The sequence below is a fragment of the Pempheris klunzingeri genome, chromosome 4, assembly GCF_042242105.1.
Source record: "Pempheris klunzingeri isolate RE-2024b chromosome 4, fPemKlu1.hap1, whole genome shotgun sequence".
Classification (NCBI taxonomy): domain Eukaryota; kingdom Metazoa; phylum Chordata; class Actinopteri; order Acropomatiformes; family Pempheridae; genus Pempheris; species Pempheris klunzingeri.
Window position 1 is genome coordinate 19,850,553 of NC_092015.1, and position 21,058 is coordinate 19,871,610.

Sequence of the window (21,058 nt, forward strand, 5' to 3'; positions counted from 1 at the left end):
CCCCACGGTAAAACCATGTAATCTAGGCTACAGACTTTATCATAATTGGATGAGGATGATTTATGCCAGGTAGAGAGAAATGATGAGGGGGGAAACCTATTCCAGCACTTCACCCCAGAACTCATCTCTCCTTTCCCCCGTACACACTCACAGTCTCTCACACGCACTCAGCTCAAGATGCTGTCATATACGACTGAATACACTTACAGCTGCTAACATACTGAGGGAGTTCTCAATTATTTTGACTGACATTTTCATCTCATTGGGAGATTTGTCCTCACTGTTTTGGCATGTTTGTGGAATTTCAGAGGGCTTAATTTGCACTTGAGTTTTTGGAGTTGGTGCTGAACTTGGAAGCCAGTTTTGAAGTTTCCAAAGACCGTTTGCTATAATCTGTGTCAGAATACACTGTTATTGTTTTTTCGATGTTTTTTTTTTTTATGTTTACCTTCTAAATGTGCATTTTTCAAAGGTCTTTAAAGTCAGTGAAGGTCCAAAGGCCACATCTGGTATGGATCTATGCTGCAGCATTTCTGTGTGTTAGTGGATGGAGCTGACTTTATATTCACAACATGCTGAGCTGAAGGCTCCTATTGCTTCCCCTCAAAAAAAAAAAAATAATAATTTGAATTTCTTAACAAAAATTCAGTGGATTGGTATATTCACATGGAAAAGCAACCATTTCCATGTGCCCATGTTTTGCCATGCAGCTGTGTAGCAGCAGAATACCTTATCAGTGCCCTTGACCCTTGAATTCATACGCAGCCCGAATGTTTGTGGTTGTTTATTTGCGTGGTTAAGCATGTGCATATGCATGCGCGTTCCCTCCTAATGTTTTTATTCATGCGTTAGTTTGCACTATTTCCTCTGCTACTGCTTGATGTGGGATTTTGCTTGTGGCTATTCTACCTACTCATATTTCAGGTAGCTGCGCTTCGTACCCCAGAGGAAGGTCCTTGGGGAGGTCTTGTTGTTTGAACAAAACTTTCCACCATGTCTTACTGTAAAAAGTAAAGGAGGCTACTTGTGCATCGGTGTCGACCATGCATAAAGGAGTGGGAGAGAGAGAGAGAGAGATCCAGAGAGAGAGGGGGAGAGAGCCAGGCAGCTTTAAAAATACATACAATGGGCTTTTAACCTATTCGCCACTGGACTAACACAACCAGGAGGCTTAAGGAGTGATGTGGGCTACTAGAAAACATTACTAATTTAAGGAATACACTGTAACCACACATAGGCTACTGTAGAACGTGTGGCACAGATACACATGATGTAAATTATCACGGTTGGATGCACGTGCAACTTGTGAATATAAATAAAACCTACTTTCCAAAAGATGTTTTATAACTGCACTATATTCCTTCAACCACAGCTTGTTAACTCTTATCAGAGATGGTGTATGAAAGAAAAGAAAAGAGAAAGGGAGGGGCGGGAATAATGCTTCCCCCAACATACATTGGGAGCGCAAGCGTAGCTAATGAAATGGACGACACAGAGGACATGTTGCTGATACAGTGGTAATTACCAACTGCTGCTACTGCAGTACCTACACTGCCTCAGTCACATGCTCATAGCCCTGAGCATGACTTAGGCGATGCTCAGAGCAATTCTTCGCTCACTACTCCTCTCCCCGGCTGTCACTGCTCCTGTCAATCTCTGCCTCTCTCTACCTTCGCTTTGTCTATCTAGCTTCCATTGTATGACCAGTCTCTGTATAACTTTTGCCATGCAACAGGGCAGTACATTCATTTCTTCTCCTAAGACCCAGCAGTTCATTTTTGTCCTGTGTGGGGGGGGCATGAGTGTGACACCTCTAAGTCAGGCACCTTTTATGCAATCTATTTGAGTCCTACGGTCCTTTCAAGACGACGTCCTGGGCTTTTTTCGTGATGTAACACACGTGGGGTTATGGCCGACAGAGCACATCTTCTGTTTCTTTAAAATGGCGGAAATTTAATAAGCATGTTTTATGACAGTGATTCTGGTGTCATTATACTGTATAGCAGCAATTCTATGACAATTACTTTCTGGTTGTCATTGCAAATGTTTGGCCCTTTAAAGATGATATATTGTGAATCCATGCTTTAACGTTAGCTAGTGGTAGCTACATAAATGAAGGGGAATTAGCTGCAGGCTTTGGCTACGGTTAGCAGAAGGCTAAACTCTTATTCTCTATATTCAACATAACTCATCGCCTGAGGAAGAAAAGATTTTACAAAACAATTACTGAGGGAGAGTCAGACACTGAGTAGGATGAAAAAAAAAATTCATCACATACAAAGAATTGAAAAGAAAACATACCGTTTTATCATTGATGAATAGTTCCTTTTAATGTACTTTTAGTGGAAAAGATTGAGCCAATGTCCACTACAAGGGAGTAAAAAACATGTCTGAGAAAAAAAAATCCTATATGTTTCTTACATTCAAATTATTGCAACTATATTAAAAATTAAAACCTTTTTTCTTCTGGGTCTCAAGACATATGGTGAATAAATGGTAATCTATGGTGGCTGACAAGGACAAACATGCCGCATCAGCCCAAAACATTTCCATTCCATTTCCAATTCAAAAATACACATGAAAATCCAAAACAAGTACAACAATGTAAACATGCTGCAGACAGCCTAAGCAAATACATGAACAGCAAACAATGCAAAGTAACCCTAACCCAAAAACAAATGTAACAGAAAATAGCTGCAATACAAATAAAGGTGCTCCAGGCCTCTAGGGGGAGTGCTAAGTGTGAACACCGTGAGCAGCTTGATTGTTGGCTTGAGAGAGACCAGACAAGAGAATAGTGTTTATTATTCATGGATGCATTTCAAGAGCTGCAGACTGGACTGCAGCTCAGCCTTGCTTCCAGTTTTTCCCAGTAGCCACTTGTAATATTGCAATAAAAAATCCCCTGCAGCTGAAGAAGCATTTTCTCTAAAGACCACCACAGTAAAAAGAGACACCTGTAAAACTGCTTACAGCACACCGCCAGCTGTATTTTCAAGCCATAGGGGTTTAATCTCTGTAAAACTTTTCCAAAGCCAAATAATTTTTGCTGAATGATGTCACTGCTGTAGTACGAGCCAACCAGCAGCGCGGCAGGTCCAGAAGCATGATGGGATCAATCTAACCTGGAGGCCAGGTTAGCACTTCTCATTGGACAGAATAGGTGCAATCTTTGCTTTCAGTATCCTGCTCATATAATACATACATGTTGTTGGAAGTGGGAAGGGAAGTGGAATAAAGAGGCGACATAAAAAGATAGAAATTATTTTTTTAATTTAGCCTTTTATGTTCTTTTATATTTTTATATATCGATTTATATGTCTGGTCTCTCTTTTGGGTCAAAGATCAAGCTGTCCTTCTTAGCACTCCCCCTAGAGGCCTGGAGCACTTCAGTTGCATTGATATGCAGCGTTTTCTGTTGCATCTCGATTTGCATCTGATTCTGCAGCACATTTCCCCAAATGGAAATGTTTTGGGCATCATTTTCAACAAAAATGCACATCATAAGATACTGTAAATGGTACTTCATGAGGGATTATGGTAGTGTTATTAACTATTTTTATCATTATTAACCAAGCTTGTTAAAAGACCAAAACTAATAAGAAACTGTGAATCCCACTAAGTGCTGTCTGTGCAGTATTTCTCTACCAAATAATATCAACGCCTAAATAAGCTAGCATCATAGTTAAAAACAATCTCTAGGTATTACTTTATTAGGTACTTATTAACCCCTTACTGCCTGAGTTTATTCACAATTATATTAAAAAAATAAATGATTTGTGTTTTTGCATTCAAGCAGATGCTAAATTAAGTGGAGATTGTTCATTTGAATATAGCATAGCATAGAATAGTACAATATAATAATAGTATAATATAATATATATGTATATACGCATAGAATATATATATATATGTATGTATGTATGTATGCATCTATGTATATATAATGTATACATAGAATATGCATCAACCGGCATTAGTGGGATACAGAGGCCACCTCAGCTGCATCAAGACCGGAAGCAGTTTGAGGCAAATTCGCGACAACAGTCAACAAGGGGTTAAGAGTTTAACCATCAATAATCAGCTAATTTGCCTCATCAGGACCATGTGGGTGTGTTTTGATCAGATTAAGTTGACAGTAGCCAAACATCAGCCCATCGACTGTCATCAGATTCTGATTCAAATGCTGCTAAATCCTAATTAGTGTACTGAGGTATGTGACTTATTTCAACCCACTTTACACAAGTAAGAAAAGCACGGGGGGAAAAAGAGAAATGCAGATATCTGTCATGGTAAAATAACAAAAAGCGTTCTAACTTTGACAGGAAACAGAGTATTCATGTAGACTCCCATACCCCTGCATGAGCTGATTGAGAAAATCTGTTCTTGGGCTTTAAAGATAAAATAATGCCACATCCATTTTTCTTCTTTGTAAGAACATCCAAGATAGGAAAGAGATTCAATTTAGTTATCGTCTTTCATGCTGTTTTCAAATGCAGATTCCACATTTGCGATACAGCTCTTCAGTCGCCCTTACATCTGTATCTGGCTGCCATGAGGTGGTGATTTTAAGCTTCTGACTGCACAATCTGGAGCTCTACTAATTGTCCTCCAAATAAACAAATACATTAATAAATCATATGATGCAATTCATGAATAAAATCTTGCTGATGCATGTGTTTATTTAGTGGTAATGTTCATGACTCTTTTGACTAATTTATTGCTGCGCCTAAAGCAAAAATTCTCATTACAGTGAAGCATGTAGTCCATTCCCTGTCGCCATAAAACTGCCAAACATTGTAACCCAAGCCATTGGATTGTATTTGTGTTCCTCATACAGAGTGACCATCAGTTTACACACAGGATATGTGTATGTAAACAAATCTGCATTATAGGATATAGGATAGGATTATAGGAGTTTAGATATCACGCCTTTAAACTCATGCATTAAGGTTAGAGAGCATTTGTTCCTCCACAAAGCCTCTTTGCTATTTTGGGGGGTGTTTTTTTTTATGCTGAAGCTCTAAGGCACAGTGTCGTTATAATATGGCGATTCAACAACTACCTACTTCTGTGAAATGCTGTTACTATTCTAAATGTGTCCATTCCATTAGCTTTGACACACATGTCACTCATCCTCGTAGGATTAGCATACGCCAATGTGGCTGTAGGTGGAAGACTTTGGTGTAATTACAGTGTCATGAGACAGAGGGGTTCTGAAATTGCAATCCATTGATTATGGTAAGCAGCAAAGATCTGGTGGGGAAACGGATGCATGCGGGAGGCTGAATGCAGTTGCAAAGCCACAGATGCTTCAGAAATGGTCCATTGGAATGATTGCATTGTGGGATGAAAATTATCATGTACTTGGACGGCATAAGCGAAAGCGCTTGCGAGATAGTCAGTAGGTCAATCACGTTCACTGTTCCAAACCCGACAGACGGTTCATTATGTGAAGAAACATGGTTTAACAACAAACAATTATGCACAGAACCTAGCACTGCGAGTGGAATTGCAACACCTGCAGAGACCCTTAAAGCTAATTTAGGAGAAATCCTTTGAGTGAGACATTAACTCAGCACAAATGATATGGAAAACTCAATTAACATTTAACCAAGTGATGAAATACAACAATACAAACAAGTGGGCCTCAGGGCACAGTGAAAATAAGCCCTCATTAGCCAGATGGAAATTATTAAAATAAGATAATAAGAAGACCTCCCCCTGTGCAAGGCTATGTGGGGTGGAAAAGTTAAAGATGTTGCTTTTATGTACTAAAGATGAATACTAACAAATAATATTCATAAGGAGGAAAACACTGTTTATCTCAAAGTAAATTCAAACCACTTTGAGAAGGTACACAAACATAAACAGGCTGCAGTATTTTCCTTACTGGATCCTTCTACTTTAATCTTTAATGCTACTTTTGTTGGTCGTTTCGATTTGAAAACAGAATTTTTTTCCTCTCCGCTAAACAATGCTCATGTCCTCTCGCTGTTATTTCAGTCACTGGGCTGCTGTGAAGTAGATAGCAATATTGATTTCAGCGTTGGTGGTCTTTGACCTACCAAACAGCTCGCTTATCTCGACCCTGCATCATAATGGAATTAAAACATTGGGAGCAGAGGTTGGGATTGCAGGGGGACGTGTTGCAGCCGGAGTGGTGATGGTCCCAACCTTTTCCTCTTTCACATGTCGCCCATTAATAAAGTCATATATCAATGGAAGGACTGCTTATTCTGCTGTTGTCACTCTCGAAGTGCGCTATCGTTTCCTCGAACACGCCCGACACTTCCCTGCCCTCACTGATGAATAAAGAATGGGTTTGGGATTAGCCCTTCATCATTAAAATCTCCTCGCTTTGCTGCTCTGTATATCTGAATCTGGTGAATTTTATTTTCAATCTGTGGCAGTCATTGATATTTTTCTTCTCCATAGACAGTCTGTTGATATATGTTCATGCTGCAGTTTATGACTCTGTCCAGACTCTTTGCGAAACACAATAAAGAAAACAATAAATCTAGTGTTTGCATATTCTCCTCCACTGTGATGAGCTCGCAATATTCTAGCTGCAACGCCGGAATGTACTGCCATAAAGTGAAGGTATGTGTTGCTATTAGAGCCACATGCAAGGCTGTACAATACATAAGATATGATTTATGGAACGCTGCCATCACCCCTCCGATTCCCATCTATATCCGCTGCTATAATTACACTCAACAGCATTTTTCTTGTACTTGCTGCACGGATTGATGTGCATAATTTATTTACTTCCCGACAGATTTTAAATAGGAAGCATCAAACCACGGAGTAACCTTGGCGAGCGCAGTTACGTCGCTTTCACTCTGAAGAAAGAAAAGTGTGACGAAGCACGTTTATTTCGTGGTCACACACCCTTTAGTTTTCTAACTAAACATCGACACCAAATTGAAAAATTGACAAAATGGCAATCAAGTTTGTCGACAGTGCTCTGGTTAGAAGCTGTGCTGTATGTCCAATGAGATAGGCGGCCTCAAAAACAGCCTCGACTGATGCTAAAAGTCCCGGAGGTACGACAACAGGTTCATAGCATCGCTTACATGAGATGTCCAGCCTTTCAACGGCTTTTAGCTGAAGCAACAGGCTTTTAGCTGAGCTGGTGGGGATTCAGTGTCTTACTCAAGAATCTTTCAACAGTGTATAAGTTTTGTTGTGGGGATTGATTGTGTAACTGTATAATTCAGTCTCTCCAGTAAACAGGTCACAGATTTTCCATTGTTACAATGTGACTTTCTTATAATTTGTCCTCACTCTACGCTGCACATCTGGGCCATGGCCATCAATATCTTTCCTACTGCTCACCATTCCATCAACATTACTGCTAGTTAATGTATGAATCTCCGCTTTTTGTTGCCAGAGGGACAGGACTTGCCCCGGACCACCAGACAGAGAATATAAAATTAATATTTCATAGTGCTCCAATGCCCGTCAGCCAAATTTATGTGGACATCCCGTCAATAAATGGTTGAAAGATTGATGGAATATGATGTCCCTGGGTGGAGCATGAAGCAGCTGGTGGGATTGTTGATACAAGTGCTATTTTTGGAAGATCCCTGGCTCTTTCCTTTAATCTAGCGGGGCAGACATCTGATGCATTGTTGCATGCACCGGTATGGTCCATGAAAAAGGAAAGCAGAGCATGTCACAGGAATGTCCCATGTCTGTCACAGTGTGTGTAAAATCACTGCTCACCTGCCTCTGGCATTGTTTGACCAGTTAGCACCATGGGTATTTTTATCCAAACTGGATTTGTCAAATGTATATATGGAAAGAAATGCAAGCCTGACTGGAAATCTGTTTGCAAATATAACTGTAAATGTAATTATAGTTTTCCTATGACAACTTTAACGGTCCTAAATATAACTACCGTGAACTAGCACTACTGACAGTGTAGGTTATGTACAATCTCATTCTCACAAACTAGTTCTAATGCGAAGAATAAATGTTCTTAAATATCTGTAACTAATTGCCTGTTGTGACTGAACCAACTAACAAAATTAGCATTATCTTAAATGACATGTCATAAACATTACCCCATTAACCTCAAATTAAAAAACTTATTATGTTATACATATACACATCAAACTAAACAACTAAACAGCATTGCTTTCTCTCGCATAATTCCGTCACTGTCTCCGGAACACATATCCATCCACGCATGCAACTACATATAAAATAAAGTCACAACAAAATGAGTGAACAAAGTTTAGTTTAACGTTTAGTTTAATGTTCACCTTTCCACCTTAAACGTTTCTTTTTTCCAGTTATGTTGCGGCTTGTCATGCTACACTGACGTCTTGTTTGGTTTTGATTGGATAACGATAGATGTTCCCTAGAAAAAGATTCATACATTAAACCAGACAGTTTTTTAAGTTTTAATGATACAACCCATTTTAGTGAATCACCATCTAGACATCCACAGACTATGTTTTAAAAGATTAATGAGCAGAAATGATCGCGCCCTCTCTCGTCTCTGTGACATTTGCCGTCCACCTGCTGGTCTCGGGGCATGTGGCTGGAGGGCTGCCTGGAGGGCCATGGTCATCCATGAAATGTGAATAGATACTCAAAATGATCAATGAGCAGAAAAAGCAAAGATCTAAAGCCTTCTTTGTCTGTCACATTGGGACCAGCGCAGTGTTTCAAGGCATAATCTTTACGAAATTGTAATTTACATTAATTCTCTTCAGTAAGAGCTTCCTTCATTAGTCAAAAACACAAAGAAAATGTAAATTAGTACTCCTATGTGGGGATACGGTTCAGAATACATATACATAATGTAGTTATTCAAACAAGTTCACTTTTAAGAATTCACTTGTCCTCGGCAGCCCATATGAGACTTATCTAACTGTCCACAGTGTGGAAACAGTAGTGGTACCAGAGATTCATGTGCAACATACGCAGCATCTGTCTCTCAGCTCATTGTGTGGTAGCTTCATAGCTCGTCTACAACTCTTTGACATCACACATAAATTAGTTGAATGTCAAGGCGAATGCTGAACGTTTGTACAGAGAAACCCACGAGCCAAGGATAGAGGGACCACACAATATTAGTTGTGACAATGACAGATCCAAACCCCTGAAACAACCTTCAATGGATTTGACATGGTCCCATCTTGCTAGATCTGTCAAACTCTTCTTGAACTTTTCTTTCTATTATTTTGCGGTAAGGAACACAGTACAGCCTAAAGCAGCTCCTGCATGGGTTTGAAGTAATGTGCTTTACCCTGACAGTGAAGATAAAGGGCCGGGGCTGGGGGTGAGTGGGAAAAAACAACAACTCGGAGATCTCCCGAGAGCTTACTGTGAATTTGAAGGTTAGCTCTGCAGTTTTATGTCAATGTAAGACCGGGATGTGATGCAAGTAGTCCAGAGAGCTACTGCAAGCAATTAATTACACCATGAGCATTACACTGAAAATATTTTGACCTTCTTATGGTCTCCATAAACACCCAGGCAGCCTTTCCACGAAGTGACAGGATAAATGTAATTTTTTTTTTCCCATTTGCATCATTGACTTATTGGAGGCTGACAATTTTAGCCCAAGCCTAGGATATTTTAACAACCCCTTAGCTGTCTGCCAGTCATGCATGGTTTATATGAGTCTGCTTTTTTTATTTTTTCAAACCAAGAATGATACCACATTTTCAGTGGAATCATGAAATTTCCGCTTCTCGAGTGACATTTGATCAAGAGGAAGTCCGGTTTGAGAGCAGCTGTGTTATCTGGTCTAAAATGAGGAAATTATCGACTATGAAACTAATTTCTTCAACATACTGACATTCGTTATCCAATGACTGTAATTTCCTTAGCGCAATTACATCATTGATGGCAGTCCCTTTTTGCTAGCCTGAACTCAAGTGCAAATTAGAGAAAGAGTTCTAATCTGGAGGTTTTGCATGTAAAGCAAATATTTGCATCACAAGGAGCTGGCATAACATCCTCTGATCAGCTGATTACCATAGTGATGAGAATCTTCAAAGGGAAAACTTTCTTCTTCGGGGGTTGAGCTCACAGTTATAGGTTATGAGCTGCAATATTGACTGTCTCTGAGGGCATGTTCTGCTCAGCCGCAGGAATATGGGACACTCCACTGTTGATTATAATGAACTGGGGAAAAGGCAAAAGCTTACTTTTGGAAGAGGAAGAAAAAAAAAGAAAAAAAAAAAAGGAGCAGCAGTCTCATTTTGACAGAGCTCATTATCTTCTCTGAAGGTGTTTGAGGCTTTAAAAAGCAGCAGCAGCAGCAGCAGCAGCTGCAGCAGAGAGAGGAAATAAGTTGGAGATGGGATATCCAGAGACGCTGGAGATTGGTGATGTGATGAGCTTTATACTGAGGGGATCCATTTCTTAATTATTCCTCTAGGACAGTCATTTCCCGTCTATTCCGCGGCTATAAAACACCCTCCATATGCCACCTTTGGCAAAGGGCATTATTTTGCTCCTCAACAGGCAGGCGTCAGGGGTGAGCATGGCCATCTGAATGTGCTGACACCTCACTTTTTGGAACAGTTACCAGGGTAGAGGTAAAGGGAGGAGTAGGATAGAGGGAGTATTAGTATAGGCAAAAGAATATCCCTTATTCTTTTTTATTGCAACAGATGCTTCTTTCCATGCTCTTAATCATATACTCTAAGTTAATATTAGTTATCGGACACCCTGTCGAGGGGGCAGCTGGGGAAGAAGTGGGTGCTGTGTGAGTTGAGTGATGGAAAAGGAAAAAGGGTTTTGGATGCCGTGCCGCAGTCCGTTTTGTGGTGTGGGGCTGATGCCAGACATCTCTCTCTCTCTCTCTCTCTTTCTCTCTCTCTCTCTTTCTGATACTGCTACTCAGCACTGCAGCACTGTAGCAACAGGATGGATCTCTCCCTTAATGTGTGTGTGTGTGTGTGTGTGTGGGGGGGGGGGTGAAACACAAGAGGGGAGTCACAGAAATGAAAATTAAGTCACAGCATGTCAGGGCAGCAGCAACATGCAGCGGCGATATTGAGATAATAAGCATGTTGCAACGGGAGAGAAAACTGTAAAGAAACGAAGCGGTTCGGACACCCCTCAGAAGATTTTTGCATCCATTTGTTTTAGGAGAGTGCTGAAATGGGGTGGCATGCTGCCAGTGATGAGCACTTGTCTGTGTGTGTGTGTGTGTGTGTGTGTGTGTGAGAGTCACTTCATCAGATGTGTCTTACAGAGTGAGGACAGAACATTTCCCTGAAGTCCAACGCTTAATATTTGAAGCAAACCTGTAGAAACTGATTGATTGAAAACGGTTATTATTCTGCTGGGGAAACGATGAGCAATGCTTAACTCTGGTGTGTGGCTGAATGTGTGCACTGTAGCCTTTCTCCTTCTGCAGCATACACAGACCTTTGCTGTAATCTAAGAATCTGTCTGACTCACGTAGTTACACACAGGATTACTGTATACAGACATAATAGATCATATGCATATTCAGCATATATGAAGCACGGCACAGTAATATTGTTGGAGAGACATGCTGTGTGCAGTTACGTATACGTTCTCAATGATAGAAAAGAGAGCTTATATGTACAATGAATGACATCCACCACAAAAGCGGTTCTCCTGCTCTATTGAATTAAGTGTGATCGATTCACATATTGCAACTGGAACTATAGCAACCACACCTATCAATTGGGCTTATCCAATAGCAGCGCAGGAGGTGTAAATTAAGATTGCATATAGGTGGGGGTTGTTGCTGGATAAGCACTGAGTAGCACTTATAAAATGGTACAGGCCATTAAACCGTGCACCGGATGCACTGAAAGAGAAGCCGCGGTGTGACATCACGCCGCCAAAGAGGGATGGCTTAATTAAACTTTCATCCGACAAATATTCATGTGCGTTTAATGATCCCGAATCACTTAATTCCACTTGAAGTATGAATATTAATGGACGGGAGGGAAGGGCAGTGGAAGGATCTATTGGTGTTTAGGTTGGAGCCTGAAGCGAGGGTGGATGTTGGTGAAGGAGAAGAATGTGTCTAGCCACCAGTCAATCACTTCACAGTTCAAACGCTGCGGGCCACAGGTCATAAATGGAAGTGAGCACACAGTCTGTGTTTGTGTGTGTGAATGTGCATAGCCTCATTACAGCAGTCTTGTGTGGAAGCACCAGACCTCCATAAGATTTCACCCAGATCTGAACAGAGCAGGGGGGGGGGTGGCTGCTGGTGGCCTATTTCTGGGGTCCTGCCCTATCACTACTCCCCCTCAGCGAACGCTCACTGGCCACCATCTTGCCCTTGAGCATTGCTCCCATTTTGTCATGTTTTTGTCTTCCTCTATTAATTAAAACAATGCAGCCAAGTCTCATATGCAGGGATCAAAATCCCAGTCATAAAAACAGAAAGTGATGCGCTTAATGGCGTTGAGCGCAGGATGTGATACATTTGAACTGGAGGCTAATTCATATCTAGCTCCAAAATGGTTTCTGTAATTGCTAATTTGTTATATATATATATATGTATATGTGTGTGTGTGTGTACATACACTATATCACGTGTTCCAACTGGTAAACAAGTTACTGAATGCTCTGATATCCACATGAACAGCAGCAAGGCCTAATGATGTCCCAATATTCCCAATCAGTTCCAGTAGAAGTGTATGTGCCGTAAATGTAAAATGTAAAACTGCTTTGAGGACCACCGCCTTTCACTCAGAAACTCTCCGTTTATACTGAAAAATAAAAACACTCCAAAAATAGTCCCATGGACGACAATACCACCTCCCTAACAAGCCATTCAGAACCCTTTAATGTTATGAGAAACCTGAAAGTGGGCTACAGGCTAAGAGAGAAACATGAAAAGAGGATATTCCTATGACAATATAATCCAATTCCCTTCTCTGCATTTTTTAAAGGAAACTCTTTTAAATTCAGCATTTTTTTTTTCCCCCCTTCCACAGTGCATAGCAACTGTCTGACATCCCCACAGAGATGAAGGCCACACTAACGCAAAGCTGGCACAACCAGTATCATTGGATCAATGCTGCCATCTACTGCTACTTTTCAGACTCTTCGGCATAGCTCGGAATTCATTACATTCAAGTAATGAATGGAGCAGTTCATGTAATGTTAACAGATTTATTTGGATTTTTTTTTTTAAATCAGATCTAGTTCAGTTAAGTAATCAAAAGCAAAATATCTTTATTTATTGGTAAAGCAAAACTGCATGGTGTTGTATTAAGTCCGTTCCTGTAGGCAGTAATGAGGGTTTTACAGATTCAGCAGAGCCTGTCTGTTTTGTCTTGCAATTCACTTCCCTGTTTCCCTCATTTCCGCAGTGTATACTCGGTCCTGTTGAGCTGCACTCTCACAGTGCTCTCCTGAATTCCTTCCAAGAGGTTATAAAAAGGGAGGAGGAAATGCATGAGAGAGATGTATGGGCTAATGGCAACGTAGGGACCCAAAATAGATTCAAAGTCATCATAACGTATAGTGCACAGGTGTGGTTTTATGGTCTGTGTGTTTTTACTGCTTCCATTGCAACCTTGCAGCATTTTAAATCATGAGCATTTCGTGGGAAAGCGCCAGTGCACCCAATAGCTCAAGTGTTAACAACTTTGTACAACAGCAATGGTCCCACAAGACGATGATGACAGCCAAGATTTTGCTGTTAAATAGTAGTGTTTATTGCCATGCGAGTAGTAGAAGTGATTGAAACAGCACCTTGCATGGAATAAATATGTCATAGTGATCGCAATGTGTAGATTAATCTGGAATGGCTGCAGCACACAGTCCTCCCCGATGTTCCATAGAGCAAATCGTCGCTCCTTGTTTCAGTCTGTGAGGATGTTTCCAAGCCATGAATGAGAACATTCTTACAGTTTAAATTGATCTAATTAATATGGAGGACAAACACAGAGGCCCATCTGATTTGGAGGTCAAGCCTCTCACGCCGCTCACTTGACCTCCACACTCAATGATGTTGCCAGAATCTTGGTTTCAGGCACTTGAGTCGCTGAACTAATCACAGTGTAGAAAAAAAAACCTTATCTGTGTGCAACAGCTGACAAAGACACAGAATGAGCCACGGGGGAGAAGAGAAAAATGACTTGATATTAGCAAAGATAGATGGTAGAAATATTGTCTGCACAAGGGAGGATATAAAACATTTTTAAATAATTAGAAAGAATGAAAACAGTACAGTCGACAGCTCAAGTCAAGATGGGGTTTGTGCAAATATAAGACAACATATGTACCCAGCTGTGGGGCTTGTATGACTTGTGGTGGCGATGCTTTTTGTCCACCGGATGCATTTAGAGCTGTCACAGTAGAAAAAAGCACAGGTCTAAATAATAAAATTAATGACTTGATTCCATTTAGCCGTTTCAGTTTCAGGGTTCTGGTATTGCTCAGGCAAGCTGACGGTCACGTGGCTTTACTATATGAATGAATAGGATGGAGCCATCACTAATGTTATTACTAACTGTGCTTTTCCGACAACGGTAAGTTGATTGGATGATGTTTTTGTAGATTTTGGCTGTTTGGCCTTCAATTTTAACTCGACCAAACGTCTGCCTCTAGTTATAGCATTTAAAAGAGTCCCTGTCACTTCACATTCAACACATGCTAGTATACACGTACTACACTACACACATATCTAACACACCATGGCATTGCTTCTCTTTCTCAGGGAACAAACACAGAACAAAAAGGTGAAAGCAGGCACAGAGACCCATGACTATGCAGCCTGCAGAACAGAAAGGATTAGTCAATTAATCAATTAATCAATCAGTTGAAAATTAATCTGCAACTATTTTAATGAACCATTAATTGTTTGAGACATTCTCTGGCTCCAGCTTCTCAAATTTCTGTTGCATGTTTTCTTGTTGTATCATTAGACTGTTTGTTAAAACCAATAGACAAAACAAGCACTTTGCCAACTTGAATTCTGGGAAATTGTGATTGTGACAATTTTCTAATATCTTAAAGACTAAAGAATGAATTGGTCAAAAAAATGATTATTCAATAATCAGTTTATTCCCTGAAGACTTATTCTAAAAAAATTACAAGCTACCATTAAATATTAAGTAGTATTTGTACAGCTCTGCTGATATGTTGTATTACGTAGACTACCTTCAAAAGATAGCATAAATCTTAGTCACCTTACATTAAATATGCCAAGTATTTAACATACACATTTATGCAGAAGCAGTGTCTGCATCCCTCCACATTGTTGCACTCTTAAAGCAAAGACAGAACATTTCAATCGAAGATTCACATACCGCATTTCATGTGTCGTAAAGCAGCCGCTAATCCCTACGACAGCGTTTCACTTTACGACATTCTAGGCCTTCCGTTTAAATATCGCAGAGGGCTTTTTTTACGCTAGACGTTAGCAACCGTATTGTTTGGAGAGTGCCAGTGTTTGCTCAAATACAATGGGAATAGAAGATGAAACGGACCGGACGCTATTCATAAGAAATTTAGATTCAAGAGTGACGGAGGAGCTTTTGTTCGAGCTGTTTGTACAGGTACTGTTGTCGCTGACGGTTGTTAGCCACAGCTAGCAAATGTCAAGTGTATTGGTAGCGAAATGCTATTAATTCGAAAGCGTGTCAGTGTGAAAACGGCGCTAAAAAAGTTACATTATAAAGTAAAACACTTCCATGTAATAAGCGTGTATCTCTTACATATGCCATAACGCAAGTGTTTGTCGTGCACACGCTGGTGGAAATGTTCCGGCAGCTAGCTAGCTAGCTAGAGTTAGCTTTTGCTAGCTTGTTGTTGAACGAGCCCAACATTATTGGTTGTTTTGCAGGCAGGACCTCTCATCAAGACTAAAATTCCAAAAGACGCGGATGGGAAACAGAAATCATTTGGTTTTGCCGTGTACAAACACGAAGTGTCCGTCCCGTATGCCATGCAGCTACTGAACGGGACGTCGCTGTACGGGAGAAGTATTCATGTGCAGTTCAGATCAGGTAAGTTTGTTTCTAACAGGTGAACAGTTTGTCCTGCCACATACATGACTCACGACATGCTAATCTTGTCGGGCTTAACAGCGGAACACTGTTTATTAGCAGCCCTAAATTGTGACACTCCCGTGCTGATCCCATACTGAGACCTATATTCACAATGCAGTGCAGAAATGCATTAATGTTACCAAATGATTGGCAATAACAACCAATAACAATTCAACCAAGGAAGATGAGCTCTAGATGTCCACTAACTTTACTTCCAGACATTTAAATGTCATTTAATCTGGATTCAGTAGAATGTGGTTATAATGAAATGACTTCAAGTGAATAAGGATACATGTTAATGAAATTCTCTTGCGTCTCACATGGCTGTTAAAATCGACAGACAGGACAGACACTAGCGCTGGACTAGGACTTCTGCACCTTTGTAACCTTCAAATAATGAAATAGCTCAAATGTGATGCATCAATACTCGCTGCATCTTTACCAAACAGCACTAGTAGTTATTTGCCATGTCCATGTAAGCTTTCACAGCATGTGACAACACTGTAATAAGACTTTAACAAAGACATTAAAGTATCACGCTTTGCATAAGAATAAAGGTTCAGTTGTGATCCGTTTCATGACCTTTCAGGTTTGCATCGACACTAAACCCACAGCAAGTTAAATTTTCAGATCTCTCACAAACTTTGTGTTGGAGATGCCTTACTCCTCCTGTGAAGGAACAGGCTTCTTGAGTAAATGCAGTATTCTCACGCTATTACCCAGTATATTTTTAGATGTAGAGTAGCAACTGTGATAAAAATCTTGCAAGTTCCAGACAATATGACAATATTTTGACTTTTTCTCATATTGCCATAATGTCTTTGAGGAAGACAATGACATGTCATGCGTTCCTGTGAAGTAGGTTATTGCACATGGCGATCTGTCTTGTTGTCGGTGTGCGGTTCTAGAAAAAAATGTCCCGAGACATTCCCCCTCCCTTCAGTTACAGTTATCAATTACAATATTTCTTGTTTCTAAAGCACGTCAGTTTTGATTTTCACTTATTCGAATGCCACACATAGTAAAAGCACAAGACTGTCGCAGTATGTAAATGGTCTGTATTACTACTACTCAAGGCGCTTTTTCCACTACATCCTCATTAACGCATCATTCATACAATATAAGCATGGCAGTTATTTTCAAACTCTGTTTTGTTCCCTTTGTTCCATCGTAGGCAGCAGTCACAGCAGCAGTCCAGGGAACTCGCAGAACTCAAGTCCTGCTAATACTCCAAATCCCCATGGCCAGAGGTAAGGCTGTCTCATGAACGGTTTGTCCAGAAACTGTAGAGCTATCGGTAGCGTTACAGCTGCCACTGGCTCTTCTCTTCCTCCCCGCTTCAACTCCGATAGAGCTTCGTGTCCGTCTTTGCAGACACAGCTCTCAATACGATGTTTCTCAGCTGCATCTTAAAGTTTGGTATTTTAAGCTGTCTGAGGCTATAAGTCAGAATAAGACTTCTTTCTATAAGACAGAAAAAATGGTGCTACAGTTTGCACCTAATTGTATATATTTTTTCTGTTTTGAATTATAAAGCTAATTGTGTAAAATGTTTATGTAAATTATTCATTACATTTTGTCTCTTTTTTTTCTCACTGAAACTTCATAAGCCTAAAGGATGCTTTTTAAAAATTTTAACCAACTCAAGAGTGCGGTGATCTATGCAGTTTTTCCAGCATATAATAGTATATGCTACTCCAATGAAAATAATGCTCACCTATTTTGTTGAGCCGTGAATGCAGCCTTTTGGTAATGTCATTAGTTAATAACTTGGAGGCACGGCACTACTGTATGTTGGTAATTGGTACCAGACTTGCTGTATGTGTTGAATACGCCTCCAAAGATACTTCCGCCTTATTGAAGATTACTTAGTCATGCAACTTTTTCATGCTCTTGGCAGTGCCCTGTGCACAAAAACTGGAACTCTGGCAAAAGATGTGGTATGAAATGGGATTGGCTGGTCTATACTTGCACACATAAAAGACTCTGTGTGCAGTCCTTTCCATGTTTCATGCCAAATTTCATGCAATGATGCCCGTTTAGGGCATTTGCCGGACAACTTGAAAGTATTGGCCCGAGAGTTAGATCGAGCAGAATCAGGCCACAGTAATGTTGTTTTGCATTCTGTGGTGCTTTAAATTATGTTCTAAAATTTGTTCTGTCAGAATGGATACATTTAAAAAAAAAAAAAAAGTGGAAAATTTAGTTTTATTAGTTTAAACTAACCATTCTATCTTGTTCAGTGCCACTAATGGTATCCTTAGCTACAAAATACTGGTGAATGAATCCATTAAGCTCAAGTTGTATCATAAGGCAGTGTTCACTATGTGTACACTCACAGTATATTTAAAAACATCTATTTGCAACAACACTTCACTATGCACAATCTCACCACTCACACTAGTAAGCAGAATAAAAACTATCTAGGTGAACATCAAGACAAAGATCACATTTATGTACATGGTCAAGCATTCTAAAAACACATTGGCGGGCCGCAAACCAAAATTTTGAAAGCAGATGTTGAGACTCCTGCTGTTCAGCTGATTTTTTTTAAAAAGATATGAAGCGGCATTAATACATACAAAGTTAATATGAAGTCAAGGATGTCGGCAGTCCGAGACACTGCACACGCACTAGGCTGCAAAATCTGATGAAGGTGCAAGATCAGAGTGCTTGAAAATGGATGAGAAGGAGTTTGTTCTTCAGTTTAAGACTGAATTGATATACAGGAGCAAGAGCAGAGTGTAGCTAGTCATTGGCTCCTCATTGCAGCACTGCTGTTCTCAAAAACCAATTGATGAATAGAAAGCCTTAATGAAACGACAGTGAATGTAAATGAAGTATGCCCTTTTTAAACCGTGCCCCCCTTTCTCCATAATTTGATATGACCATTCCCTTCTGTGCTGTTATCTTGCTTGGGGTTTTTTTTTTTTTTTTCAGCACCGCCCCTCTCTTTGGGAGTGGGGGTGTGCGTGTAATAGGTTAAGTTATGTACAATCCACTGGTTGTGACTTACTTTTCTTTATAAATCCAGTTCCTTGGAATTGGATGTGTGAGTGCTGGCTGCTATTCAAATGGTTCATCAGAAGTTCCATCACAGATCTTAACACTACTCTCTTGCCAGTAAAAAGTTTCACGACTTGTTATTTTTCAACAGCTGCAGGGTTCATTGGACATGACAGTTATTTTGAGTGTATTCACAGTTGATGCAGTAATACCTGGCTGATGCGGTTAGATGGATTAGTGTTAAGTGATGTTGCATACTGTACCACTCTTTTCACCCTCTTTCTGAATGCTGTTGTAGCTCCCGTCTCATTAAGCCATCCCACCCCCATCCCCATCGCCCACAAGCCCACCAACTCTCTGAAGGGAACTCACATTAGTCAGGCAAGATGTTTAACGCCAGGTTACAGGCTAAGCTGCCAAATAAACAGCAAAACATGGCAAAACCCTCAGTCTGAAGCCGAATCACGGACAGACGCTATCGATCCATCCCTGAGCTTGTACCATTACTGGCCCTTGTTAAGAAAGCAGTCACGACTAAAATATCATTACATACACATATATTCTGGCTTTGCAGTCCCTGTGAGGAGATTTCTGTAGTTTTCTCATCCAAAACAAATCTGCCGGGGCTTTACTTTCACATATGGTGGGAGTGCACGGAGACTGCTGTGTGGGCTCTTGCAGCCAGCAGCTGAACAATTGGCGTGCTTTGATCATACTCTTTGACATCTTAGCTTTACCTGCGTTAGCGTTGGCAAATGACAGCGATGGTGAACAGTGAGGTGGATTCAGGTTTTCAGTAGGCGTGAGCCTGCTGAAGGAGGCCACACGTAGGCACACCAGGGACCGCATTTCTGTCGAAAAGGAGTTATAAGTGCATGTTGCATAATGTGATAAGATATTTGACCGTGGTTTGCTTTACTCTTCCAGGACCCCAGTCCAGTTCAGCTCTCCACCGTACACCCCTCCTCCTCCCCTGATGCAGAGGTCCTTTTCATCTCCTGATAACCTACAGAAGCATGTCATGGTAATACTTTTATGATTACACACCCTTATGCATTCATGACAATGTATAGTCCTGATTTAAGATGTAATGTATAAAGACTAGTAGATTGTATATTTGAGTAACAAATGAAGAAATGTCCACACAGTATGCTTTGAAAGGAAATGAAACGAACCTTTTGGCCTCTATGAACCGTATGAATCACAGGTCCTGCTTTCTGTCTCCTCCTTCATCCACAGATGAGCAACATGATGTGGCAGCACCACATGCAACAGCTCGAGCAGCTGAACGGCGGCCTCTCCAAGCCTCCGCAGAGGCAGCCGCCAGTGGGTGGAAATTCCGGCGGAGGAGGCCCAAGGCAATACGACAACACTCCCCATCGGCATCACACATCCCAGATGAACACCGGCGGCAGGAATCCGCGCTACACAGACGAACAGGGTTCAGGCCGTCATCAGCAGCACGGCCACAGCCGGGACAGCTATCACCATCAGAGCGACAGGAGCGGCAACCGTCACTATGGCGGCAGACAGCATGACGACAACGGAAGCAGCCGCGGCTACCAAGACGGCAGGTGGCGACGATACTGAGACGCGCTAAGGATGTCTCGTAAAAAGACTTGAGATCCTCACAAATTTGCGGACAGCTTACAAAAAACAAAAAAGTTGATTAATTATGGTGTCAAAATCATACGTGCACTCAGGATCTTACCAGTTTGGAGATTTAATAGCTTATTGCCTTAGAGCCATTTTTCTTTACTTTTTAAGGCGTTTTTAAATTTGTACACTTCCTTTCATGTGAGCTTTTCCTCACAGATATTTTTGAGGGGAAGAACTGTATTGTCAGGGGAGCAAGGAAAAAAAAAAAAAAAATCAGACATGACTTTGGGAGAAAAAAAAACCCACATATGTATTTAAAAAAAAAAAAAAAAAGATTTAGGATATTGGCCAGTTTTATGTTATGCAAATAGTATTCAAATGGTGCTCCCAGAACTTCAACAATTCTTCAGGTACTGTAAAAAAAACACAAA

The 21,058-nt window shown here is 40.6% G+C and overlaps 1 protein-coding gene across 1 annotated transcript; it reads left to right on the top strand.

Annotated features, from left to right (window-relative positions):
• The first annotated feature begins 15,349 nt into the window (after positions 1-15,349).
• On the top strand, positions 15,350-21,058 carry rbm7 (RNA binding motif protein 7). Its single transcript, XM_070829199.1, has 5 exons — positions 15,350-15,530; positions 15,818-15,980; positions 17,197-17,272; positions 19,956-20,052; positions 20,268-21,058. Exons 1-5 carry the CDS (start codon positions 15,438-15,440, stop codon positions 20,616-20,618), a joined length of 780 nt encoding a protein of 259 aa, XP_070685300.1. The 5' UTR covers positions 15,350-15,437; the 3' UTR covers positions 20,619-21,058.

What these genes read in the sequence shown, in the direction of transcription:
- rbm7 (XM_070829199.1), top strand. Translation starts at nt 15,438, where the DNA reads ATGGGAATAGAAGATGAAACGGACCGGACGCTATTCATAAGAAATTTA. An exon ending in TCATGTGCAGTTCAGATCAG is followed by an intron (nt 15,981 to 17,196) that starts GTAAGTTTGTTT and finishes GTTCCATCGTAG; the next exon opens with GCAGCAGTCACAGCAGCAGT. An exon ending in ACCTACAGAAGCATGTCATG is followed by an intron (nt 20,053 to 20,267) that starts GTAATACTTTTA and finishes CTTCATCCACAG; the next exon opens with ATGAGCAACATGATGTGGCA.